Here is a 10003-nt window from a genome sequence, read left to right as displayed (position 1 = left end):
TAATGACGAAACGATTCAACCCGAAATTGCGAAATACCATTTATTAAAATTAATGAAATACTGCAAAGCTAATATTACATATGTTTGTCTCACAAAATTCTTCACATTTAATGATTACTTGCATTCACATAAAACTAAATTATTTTGCCATGAGAGCAAACTGATTAGGTGCAAATACATGTTACAAAAAAATCACTGTTGTATGTATGTAAAAGCATCGACTTCAGGGAATATAGTAGGATTATGGTTTATACAGTGTCAATAAGCAATTATTTTCTGTGTGGCATGCATAGAAATGGCACAAAACAATAAAAATGATTTCCCAAACATTAGTTATCTTGTATATATATATATATATATATATATATATATATATATATATATATATATATATATATATATATATATATATATATATGGGAACTGCCCAGTAAGCAGCTATTGCAATTACATCACAGAACAGCAACAGGTAGCAGGATAGTCATCTGCACTAACTTTGAACTCATTCCCGTAAACAAAGTAAACGTGTGATTTCCCTTTCCACAAGTAGGTAACCTTGGTGATGGGGATCAGCTCTATGGTTTGACGCTGCAGACAAAGAGAGCAAATATGAGCATGTTACACAAACACAAAATTAGGCTTGGGTTACAAGTACTGTCCAGTCCATTAACATTGACATAATATTATTTTATATCCAAATAGAAGACTATGAATAAAGTAGATGCACTGTTACCTGTTGTAGAATGCGTGAGGTCTGGGAGAACTTGCCCTGGTGTTCACTGACAAGGCGCTGTGCAGCATTCACCACTGTAGGGTCTGGGAAGCCCATCACTGGGTATACCTGCACAGAGTAATCAGAAAACTATTAAGAAAAATAATTGTTTAAATGACGTTCGTTTATTGGTTGATGGATCAAGCAGGATAACAAAACATACGTTGGGCAATTATGACCTCAGAAAATAGGGTTAGTATTAGGCCTAACACCGTGTCAACACAGCATAAGGGCTGCACAGTGAACAGAGCATGTCAGCAGCTTCAATCCTCCATCAGTGTGGTCACCCACATTTTGGCAGTGCTGAGAGCCCCATATACAACGCTGTGTAGACCATTAAAATTATTTAGAACGTGGCTAAAATGCATCCTGTGTTGACAGTCTGTTTTTGTATAATATAGGTCACAGTAAATGTGTACCACTGATATGACATGGTTATCAGTCTAAGAAGGCAGGTAAAACAATGTTCACCAAAAATCTAAGCAATCTGCATGTTATATGTATTAAAAAAACATTATCCTCCCACACCCATATTCTGTTCCCCCTGAGAAAGTGAGAAAGAATATTGTACCATGTACTGAGAGTCCCTGAAAAGCTCCTTGCCAGACACGTTGCTGAGGTTGTGCACCTGCAGTCCACTTGACTGTTCTACAACATAGTTATCAGAGTTGTTGGTCCTGAAAGCATATACATAAAAAATAAATCCAGTTTAATTTTACAACTGTTATATGTTAATTAACAGTATCAAGTAACCATACATGTTGATGACCTTCAGATTGTTAAAGGTCCCATATATTAAAAAGTGAGATTGCCATGTCTTATTTGATTATAAATGTGTATAATATGTAAATACTATTAAAGTATCAAAACACTTATTCAGAAACGGTGCAGCTACAGTGCCGTTACAGTCATGTCCTGGCTGCAATGGTGGTGAGAGCACAGATGCTTTTTCACAGATGTTTTTTTTGGGAGGGCATCGGCAACCTCTGGTGCTGAAAAATGAAGCCAATGCAGAAGTGCAAAAAAACTGCAGTTCCCCTCAAATGTTAAAATGCTCAACTTTACAGCAGAACATTACAGCATGTAAACATGTTCTAGTAGAAACTAAAATACGTATGAACCTGAAAAATGAGCATAATATGGGACCTTTAAGAATACAATTTAATGCATTAGTTAAGTCAGACATTGACAGAAAAAGTACCATTTCACAGTGAGGTTGATGTAGACCAGAAGCTGTTGTTTTCCATGACATGTTTCACATTGCTTCGATCCTTGCCCGTGACAGTGGATGCAACTGGAAACAGAAATAATGTTTAATAACTATAAGTATCTATCTTACAAGAAGCACAAACTGTACTGTTTATAAATTGCACTTTTACTTAATTAGAAGGCTATGAGACGCAATGGGTAACACTTACTTTTCCCTTCCTCTGCCACTGCAGTGGTGGCATTGATCATTTCTCATGCGGTACCCAGATCCATTGCAGACCCAACAAACTTTCTGACAGGAGCAAGAAACAAAAACATATGATCTCACCATACATCTTAAAGGAACCCTTTTAATGAGGTCTGTGGATATTACTTACATTACCAGCACCGGCACAGTCTTTGCAAGGTTTTCGACCCATTCCCACACAAACGTGGCAGGCCTGTATATGAAATGTTTCTCGTCAGGAAAAATTTCTAAAAGCAATTACAGGAGCTTTTTAGTCCTCAAACGCATGTTATATAATTTACCTTCATGGACGATGTGTAGGGAACCTTCATAATCTGTTTGCTATCCACAAAAAAGTTGGTAGCTTGAGCAGGAACATCCCAGGGGCCTGGAGGTGGTTGGGCTAAGGCATCCACTGGCTGGCCTGATCCAAATAAACATATCAGATTATCAATGGGCAGTCACCCTAAATAGCTGACTGACAGCAGAAAATAGAGGGTTCAACTAATGTCACTAATGCACAAGATATAAGTACTACCATTGTATGGCTCGTGACTCCACTCTGTAGATCTTGATTCAGTGAAGGTTTCCAGGCGGTACTAAAACAAAGCAGGGGTGAAGAAGACAAACAACAGAAACATAGCTTTGGTTATTCACGCACTGAACATCCAAAACTACTACACAAGCTATTACTTCTATTGATTTTCTTGCCTTTCTAGAAAGTTTTCCTAACACACACACATTAATTAGACCTCCTCTTACCCTGTAAGTATTGAATGCATCCATACTGGTGATCACACCATCCTTTGCTGGTGCTGCACTATAACAGCACTTGCTGGAGGCAAACTGGACAAACGCTTTCCGGGCAGTATCTTCAGTTATAGATGGGATACTGTCAGCAGTGAGGGAATGATATACAGTATGTAATGAAAGTGATGGTTGTAATAGCACATGAAATGCATAGATTGCTTTAACCGTAAAACACATCATGAAAAATGTTTTGCAATACCCTTAGCAGGGATGTTGAAAAAAAGGAAATAGTTTAGCTTACTTCCAGTGTGGTTGTTCGGGTCCAGGTTGAGGCTGAGGAACTGGAAAAGCAGGTATCGGAGGGGGCAGAAATCCTCCTATAACAGATATTGAAAGGTTTTTGTGTGTGTGTGTGTGTGTGTGTGTGTGTGTGTGTGTGTGTGTGTGTGTGTGTGTGTGTGTGTGTGTGTGTGTGTGTGTGTATATATATATATATAGTTTATGTATTGTGGAGGTTTTGCACACCCCATTTACAAACATGAGTGGGGTAAATATTAGAAACGCATTTCAATATAATGTAGTCCAGTTCAACACCACCACTAGCAATGGCCTCAGTAATAAACAGTTGAACAATAACAAAAACAGATCATTGTAAGCTGTGAAGAAGAAAATAGGACATGCAACAGAGCTGTTTACTGTATTGATTTAAATTGTATAGCTGGACCTAATAAGGTGGCCAGGGAATAGATATGATCAGTACCATGAAAAGTATAGATGTAGTCACAGATGCTATTAGTGGGGCCATTACGACTACGTGCGGCATACTGTACCTCCTCCGCCTGCCATGGTTCCTTCGTAGCCAGGCATGTTATCAAACATGCCGGCTGGAGGAGCGCTGGGTCCCTGGAACTCAGCTGCGGGTGGGGCGAACATTGCTTAAAGCAAACCAGAAAAACCAGTTCAGTCATATGAATGGATGTAGACTTTAACAGCCTAAATCGTGTTAAGTTCTCATGATGCATTACGCAAATGACTAGCCTAAAATAAAATAAAAACTGAAAGAAGACTCTAATCGTTAATCTTTTCATAAAACATAAATTCTTGAAATTTCTAAGTTGTAACATGTTTCTATGGTGTATGACAGAGTGGCTTACCTTGCCCCTTGTTATCTGTTCTGAGATGTTTTACACTAAAGACTCACAGACAAAGTTAGGTCATTTAACAAACACTGTCCTACGAGTTGTGACAGCAGCCCATGGATGGATGTAGCCTATGTACTTAGGACTAGCCTAACCTTTTTTTATTTTTTAAGGACTAGCCTACACCTACACGAAATGTGTGTTGGTGGGGGGGCAACGGAAGCGGGCAATTATAACACTATTGTAAATGTCTTTGAATATACTTAATAACAAAATGGCTTAAAGTTCAGTGCAAAAGCTTAATTAGGCTACAGTTCTATGGAGCTTACCGGGTCTGCCCGCAGACGCTGGTATGTAACCGGGATTGGCCGTTCCGTAGGTTCTGTTCTGGTGGCTGTAAAGTACGGGAAACGAAAGTAGGCCTAGGTCAGTGAGGTGGAAACAACATTTCGTTTTAAGTAGTTTATACACACACACACACACACACACACACACACAAATTTAAACAGTAAGTTTTTTATTTACCCTGATACGGGCTGAGACTCCATTTCAAAGCGCTGGTAAACAACCAAATAGCGAAATACAACTATTCATACGTGCTCTAATCCACGTAGGCTCTAATCACAAGCAATCATGTGATAAAAATCAGATCATCGTCTTCTGTCTTCTGTCTGTCATACACATATCCGTTTCCAGAAACTTGTCAGTCAGCAATTAAGCCTACCTTTTCTTCAGACTGTAAAAAAAAAAAAAAAAGTAGCTAATAAAACTTTAATTTTTGTGTCTTTGGTTCAGCTTTAGGGCTCACGCTATGGTCTTTAAAGCGCTCATAAATTTAGAGAAGTAACGATACCGAAAGCGCTCCCCCCTCTCATCTGTCCAGGAAGTGCGCACAAATCCATGAACAGATAGGTGGGCGTGGAGCTTAAAATATAATAATGTAGGCTAACACTCACAAACACCAAAACAAACACTACGAGATTCATGCTATTTCACTAAACATATTTTTGGGAAAGAAATGTAAATTTCAGTGGATCAAAACCGTTTTCAAGTACTGTAGTTCTGATAAAATACAGTACCCATAAGCCTTTGCAACACTCACGGAAGTCCTTTTCTTTCCTTCCGCCGTCGCTGAGGTCCCTTTTTGGATTTACATCGGCGGGTGAGTCGATGCAATCTATGTTCATCAGCGCGATTTAGGCCGTTATTTGACCATCCTGTTGTGGCTTATCAATAATAAACGTCCATTCTACGTGTGATGCATGAAATTGGACATTTTGTCATCTTATACTGTCTTTAAAGTGTCGTTCTTGTGTGAGGTGCTGCTTCTAAAACGCTGACCGGGTGCTAACGATCTCCCCGTAAAATAGGGTTGTTGTGTTCAGTTAAGGCCTGATGTAGCTACATTGTGGCTTACATATAACCATAATCAAATACAAACAACCAGTTGACAACATTAGACATATGTTAAATGTTTATATCCATTGAGACCATACTGTTTAAGCGGAATGAGTGAAGGGGAGTAGCATGACTGGCTAGCCAACTAAACAGTGACTGCATCTTATTAGCTAGCTAGCTAGCTGATGTTGGTCAACACGTTTAACGTCACCCAAAGGCTTAATTCTCACTCAACAGGAACATTGACGTATTCTTGGTTTATTTTCTGTTAGTCGCAAGCTCAATGATCGTTTGTCAGTGAGATCTAATGTCTAAATGTGGCAGTGAGTTAGTTGCAGAAACCAACACATGCTAATAAATCCATAGTAGCATGTAGCACGTTGTGTTGTAACATTAATGCTGCAACACAGACATAAGTATTCTAAATTGGTTGTAACCTTGTTCTGTCCTCAGTCACCATGGCAGCCCTCAGGCCCCTCACAAAGCCCAAGATTGTCAAAAAGAGAACCAAGAAGTTCATTCGCCATCAATCTGACCGATATGTCAAGATTGCGGTAAGTCTATATGCCATACTAGACATGCTCAGCTTGGTCAGACTGCAAGCGGCTAATCCTTAAATATTTTTTTTAAATATCCAACAGAAAAACTGGCGTAAACCCAGAGGTATTGACAACAGGGTCCGCAGGCGGTTCAAGGGTCAGATGCTGATGCCCAACATCGGTTATGGTAGCAACAAGAAGACCAAGTACATGCTGCCCACTGGCTTCAAGAAGTTCCTGGTGCACAATGTCAAGGAGCTCGAGGTCCTGATGATGAGTAACAAGTAAGTTGTTTGTGCACATAACTATTAAATACTGTAGATTTGTCCCTACATACCAAAGTTTTTAATTTTAAGGAGTGCACAAGGTTAGTTCTATTTGGAGAGATTTTGATATACTGGTTGACTTCAGATTAATAGAGGTCAATGGAATTGTAGGGGCAGACAAAAGTGTAAAATACGCATTTCACATTGTATAAACTTTGATAGGTTGACTGGCCACCCTAAATAACTAGGACATTTTTTCTTCTTTTAAGAGACAGTGATGTTTACCAAATGTGTTTTTAGTGCTTTGACCACCATAGAAGAAATTCCATTCACCTCCAGTAGAGATCTCAAACCTCAGCAAGGGCAAAGTGGGTGAACTAAACCTTAAATGGCAGCAAGACTGAAATAAGTCAATTTCTGATTTTATTAAAGACCTGGGTAAATACTTGAGGCTGTGATCTGAACATGCAGAGGCCTACTCTGGCAATTTATTGGTCCAGTATTTTCAGTCTGATGGGAAGATTGATGTATGCTTGCTGAACTTGGGAGAAAAATATTGCGGCTTAATAATATAAGCAAGGACTTGAATGAGGAAGTCCACCATAGTTTAACTGATGTCGCAACAACCTGATGTTGACAATCCTGGATAACTGTTCTCACGGTTTATCAACTCACTTTGTTTAACCAGAAGGTAAAGCTCTGAGTAGAAAAGGAGTTTGTACTAAGGTTTATGGCTGTCCTTGTATTTGGCACAATGGCCTTTTTTTTTTCTTCATGCAGTTTTACTTAAGCTGCGGAAAGATCAAGATAATCAAAATCTGCCTTGTGTTTCTAGGGGATTCGTTGACACAGATGCAATGTTACTCCCTTGATAGCCCTTCTTGCTTTCTGTGCCCTGTAAACTGGATAAAATGGATCTAGTGTTAATCATGTCATTCATGGTTTCTGAAGGGATGGAAGCTTAGCGTAGGATATTTTTTCATCTTGTCAGTTTATTTTCAGCCAGAAAATATGATCACGCCTTGGAGGTGGGGCAAGCAGATGGCAGTAACTATGACTTAATTTGGAGCTTGAGATGCCTGTTAAGTAGTCACAGCTCAAAGCATTCACTTTTCTTCACTTTAATTTCAGTGAAGAAAGGGTAAGCTTCTTTAGCTTCTACTTCCTTAATGTCAGTTTAGTCTGACTGAACTTAGACTTGCAAAATAGCAACTGTCCGGCCAATTTCAAAGAGGGGTTGAATTGATCTGTTCAGAGATTTTAACTGTATTCTCAACAAATTTAGCAGTAGATTAGCTGAGGTAATGGATGCTTATTATTGCAAGGATAAGGACAGATAATTTGAATCAAAAGGTGTAGAAATTTAAACCTGTGCAATGTGAGCTAGTGAACCAAGTATGCTTAAAACCCTGCCCACGCGGTTTGCACTCGACAGGAAAGAGTAGACTACATCACCCGTGTCTAAAACGATATGTATTACGGTAACAGTGTTTCTAGGAAGATGTTTGGCTTTTCCCATCCACTGTTTTTTTGGAGCCAGCATCTAACAGAAAATTGAGTAGCCAGTTACTATTATTGAGCACATAAATACTTGGAAATGGCCACATTTCCATGGTCAATGAGGATATGTTTTACTGTTTGGATGCAGCACAACAACTGCTGCTTTGTAAACAGGATTCAATCATTAAACTATCTGTGAATCCGGTTGATTCCAGATGTGGGGACATTGATTTTGCCGAAGACCAGTTTCACAATTATTCAAAGTGGTCCATGTTTTATCAGCACTTCTGAACAGAAGTATTGATGGTGGTCAGAATTTCTCCTAAGCTTTGAGAGACTTTGTAGTAGTTCACCCTATGCAGAAAAAGCAGACCAACCTCAGCACAATTGCAACCCAAACTGTCACCCTGGCATTTTAGTAAAAACATCTTGTCATTAACCTAACATCCTTCCCTCTCGTTCTGTAGGACTCACTGTGCTGAGATCGCCCACAACGTCTCATCTAAGAACAGGAAGGTGATCGTGGAGAGGGCAGCTCAGCTGGCCATCAAGATTACCAACCCCAACGCCAGGCTCAGAAGCGAGGAGAACGAATAAACTGGTTATTACCCAATAAATGTTTAAAAATTGAAACTGGCTCATGGATAATTCTTTCTGCAATTTAGAGCTTGTTAGTGGTGGTGTAGCAATGGTGTGGATAATCTTAATGTTTGAAACTTAAGTTTCAATTATTCTATGGAGGAGAAAGGCTCCTCTCAGAGTTTTGAATTCAGTGGGTTGCTTTTTGGCTGAGAGGATGGGAAGCTCGGTAATTTGGACAGACAAACTTGGAATTGTATTGTGGCTATTGGGAAATTTGTGGAATATTGCTTGTCCTAATACCCCATACAGTGAAATTTGTTTCATTGAATGCAGTGATTTTATTTACTTAATCAAAATGTCTGGAGTTAATGTTGAGTAACACTGGCACTCCAATCATTTTTTATTTGCTTGTAAAGAATTAAACAAGATGCTTCTGATCCTCCATTTAAACTAGTGTCACTGGTGGAGAGATCTAATTTGCAAAAAAAAGGAAAGGTGCATTAAGAGGTTTTGATATGACAGTGAGTTATAAATGGGTAGTTCATTTGGGGCATGATACTTCAGAGATGAGAGCTATTTTTGTATGGTGCACAGGCGTCAAAACCGTAAGGAAATGCTCATACATGCATGAGTTGGTGGCTACACCGATGGCTACAGAGCTGGTTGTATTCTCCCTTGGGTAAATGGGATTATTCTTCACTTCATTCCAGATGAAAGGATGCTGAAACAAAATGAGCAAAGATGCCAGAAGAGTATTAACCCATATATGGAAGAGGCAGCGTAACTTCGTATAAACACTTCTTTCCAAGACGTGATCTGGGGTAGATGCTGTTTGTATGGCTTCTTTCTGTCAAACATTCTGGACTCAATTCAGTTTTTTTTTTTTACTTCTACCATATTTCTCAAGGTCACTTGAACAAATAAAAGTAAACAAAGTACAATGTAGGAAAGATGGCAAATTAGACAAAATACAGAAGTCTGTCATTAAGGTGCAAAAATAAAATGTACACAAAGCCAGAAATGTAAACAGGTTAACGGTATACACATACCTAAAGGATTATTAGGAACACCTGTTCAATTTCACGTTAATTAAATTATCTAATCAACCAATCGCATGGCAGCTGCTTCAATGCATTTAGGGTTGTGGTCCAGGTCTAGACAATCTCCTGAACTCCAAACTGACAACTTTGAGCGTGGCATGGTTCTTGGTGCCAGATGGGCTGGTCTGAGTATTTCACAATCTGCTCAGTTAATGGGATTTTCACGCACAACCATTTCTAGGGTTTACAAAGAATGGTCTGAAAAAGGAAAAACTGTGGCCCATATTGATAGGGTCAAACACGGTATTAGTATGGTGTTCCTAATAATCCTTTAGGTGAGTGTATGTACCTACATATTTGTTATTTACATACTACATTTCAGAGGCATAAATTGTACTCTTTCCTCCACTACATTTGTCTTACAGCTATCATTACTTTGCAGATGAGGTTTTTACATACAGAACATGATCAACTTATAAAATATGCATCAATGTATATTCAATTATCCAACAGCACCATACAGTAGTTAAAATTAGCTCCACCTTTCACTGACTAGAATTGAAACACAGCTAATGTGTTGAG

The 10003-nt window shown here is 38.9% G+C and overlaps 2 protein-coding genes across 3 annotated transcripts; one reads left to right on the top strand and one right to left on the bottom strand.

Annotated features, from left to right (window-relative positions):
* Positions 1-26: 26 nt before the first annotated feature.
* ssuh2rs1 (ssu-2 homolog, related sequence 1) lies at positions 27-4970 on the bottom strand. Of its 2 annotated transcripts, XM_039799283.1 has the most exons (13): positions 4622-4967; positions 4426-4490; positions 3788-3892; positions 3259-3334; positions 2970-3099; positions 2746-2806; positions 2510-2631; positions 2359-2421; positions 2191-2273; positions 1974-2066; positions 1344-1449; positions 734-841; positions 27-588 (listed from the first exon to the last, which is right to left on the bottom strand). In XM_039799283.1, exons 1-13 carry the CDS (start codon positions 4642-4644, stop codon positions 448-450), a joined length of 1176 nt encoding a protein of 391 aa, XP_039655217.1. In that variant the 5' UTR covers positions 4645-4967; the 3' UTR covers positions 27-447. The 2 variants fall into 2 exon arrangements, with proteins under 2 accessions (XP_039655217.1, XP_039655218.1); XM_039799284.1 differs by lacking the exons at positions 27-588; positions 734-841; positions 1344-1449 and adding an exon at positions 1485-1764 and having other exon boundaries at positions 4622-4970.
* A 138-nt stretch (positions 4971-5108) lies between these two features.
* rpl32 (ribosomal protein L32) lies at positions 5109-8432 on the top strand. The gene is made up of 4 exons (XM_039799285.1): positions 5109-5258; positions 5948-6048; positions 6136-6317; positions 8267-8432. Exons 2-4 carry the CDS (start codon positions 5953-5955, stop codon positions 8394-8396), a joined length of 408 nt encoding a protein of 135 aa, XP_039655219.1. The 5' UTR covers positions 5109-5258; positions 5948-5952; the 3' UTR covers positions 8397-8432.
* Positions 8433-10003: the final 1571 nt, after the last annotated feature.

This window comes from Perca fluviatilis, chromosome 5, assembly GCF_010015445.1.
Source record: "Perca fluviatilis chromosome 5, GENO_Pfluv_1.0, whole genome shotgun sequence".
NCBI lineage: Eukaryota > Metazoa > Chordata > Actinopteri > Perciformes > Percidae > Perca > Perca fluviatilis.
Note: the sequence above shows the minus strand (reverse complement) of the source record. Positions and strands in the feature narration are given on the sequence as shown.

Coding starts and splice junctions, on each gene's coding strand:
- ssuh2rs1 (XM_039799283.1), bottom strand. CDS start 4,644: ATGGAGTCTCAGCCCGTATCAGG. Junction 3,893..4,425: donor AGCGTCTGCGGGCAGACCCG/GTAAGCTCCATA, acceptor GTTTGCTTTAAG/CAATGTTCGCCCCACCCGCA. Junction 3,335..3,787: donor AACCATGGCAGGCGGAGGAG/GTACAGTATGCC, acceptor TATCTGTTATAG/GAGGATTTCTGCCCCCTCCG.
- rpl32 (XM_039799285.1), top strand. CDS start 5,953: ATGGCAGCCCTCAGGCCCCTCACAAAGCCCAAGATTGTCAAAAAGAGA. Junction 6,049..6,135: donor ACCGATATGTCAAGATTGCG/GTAAGTCTATAT, acceptor AATATCCAACAG/AAAAACTGGCGTAAACCCAG. Junction 6,318..8,266: donor GTCCTGATGATGAGTAACAA/GTAAGTTGTTTG, acceptor CTCGTTCTGTAG/GACTCACTGTGCTGAGATCG.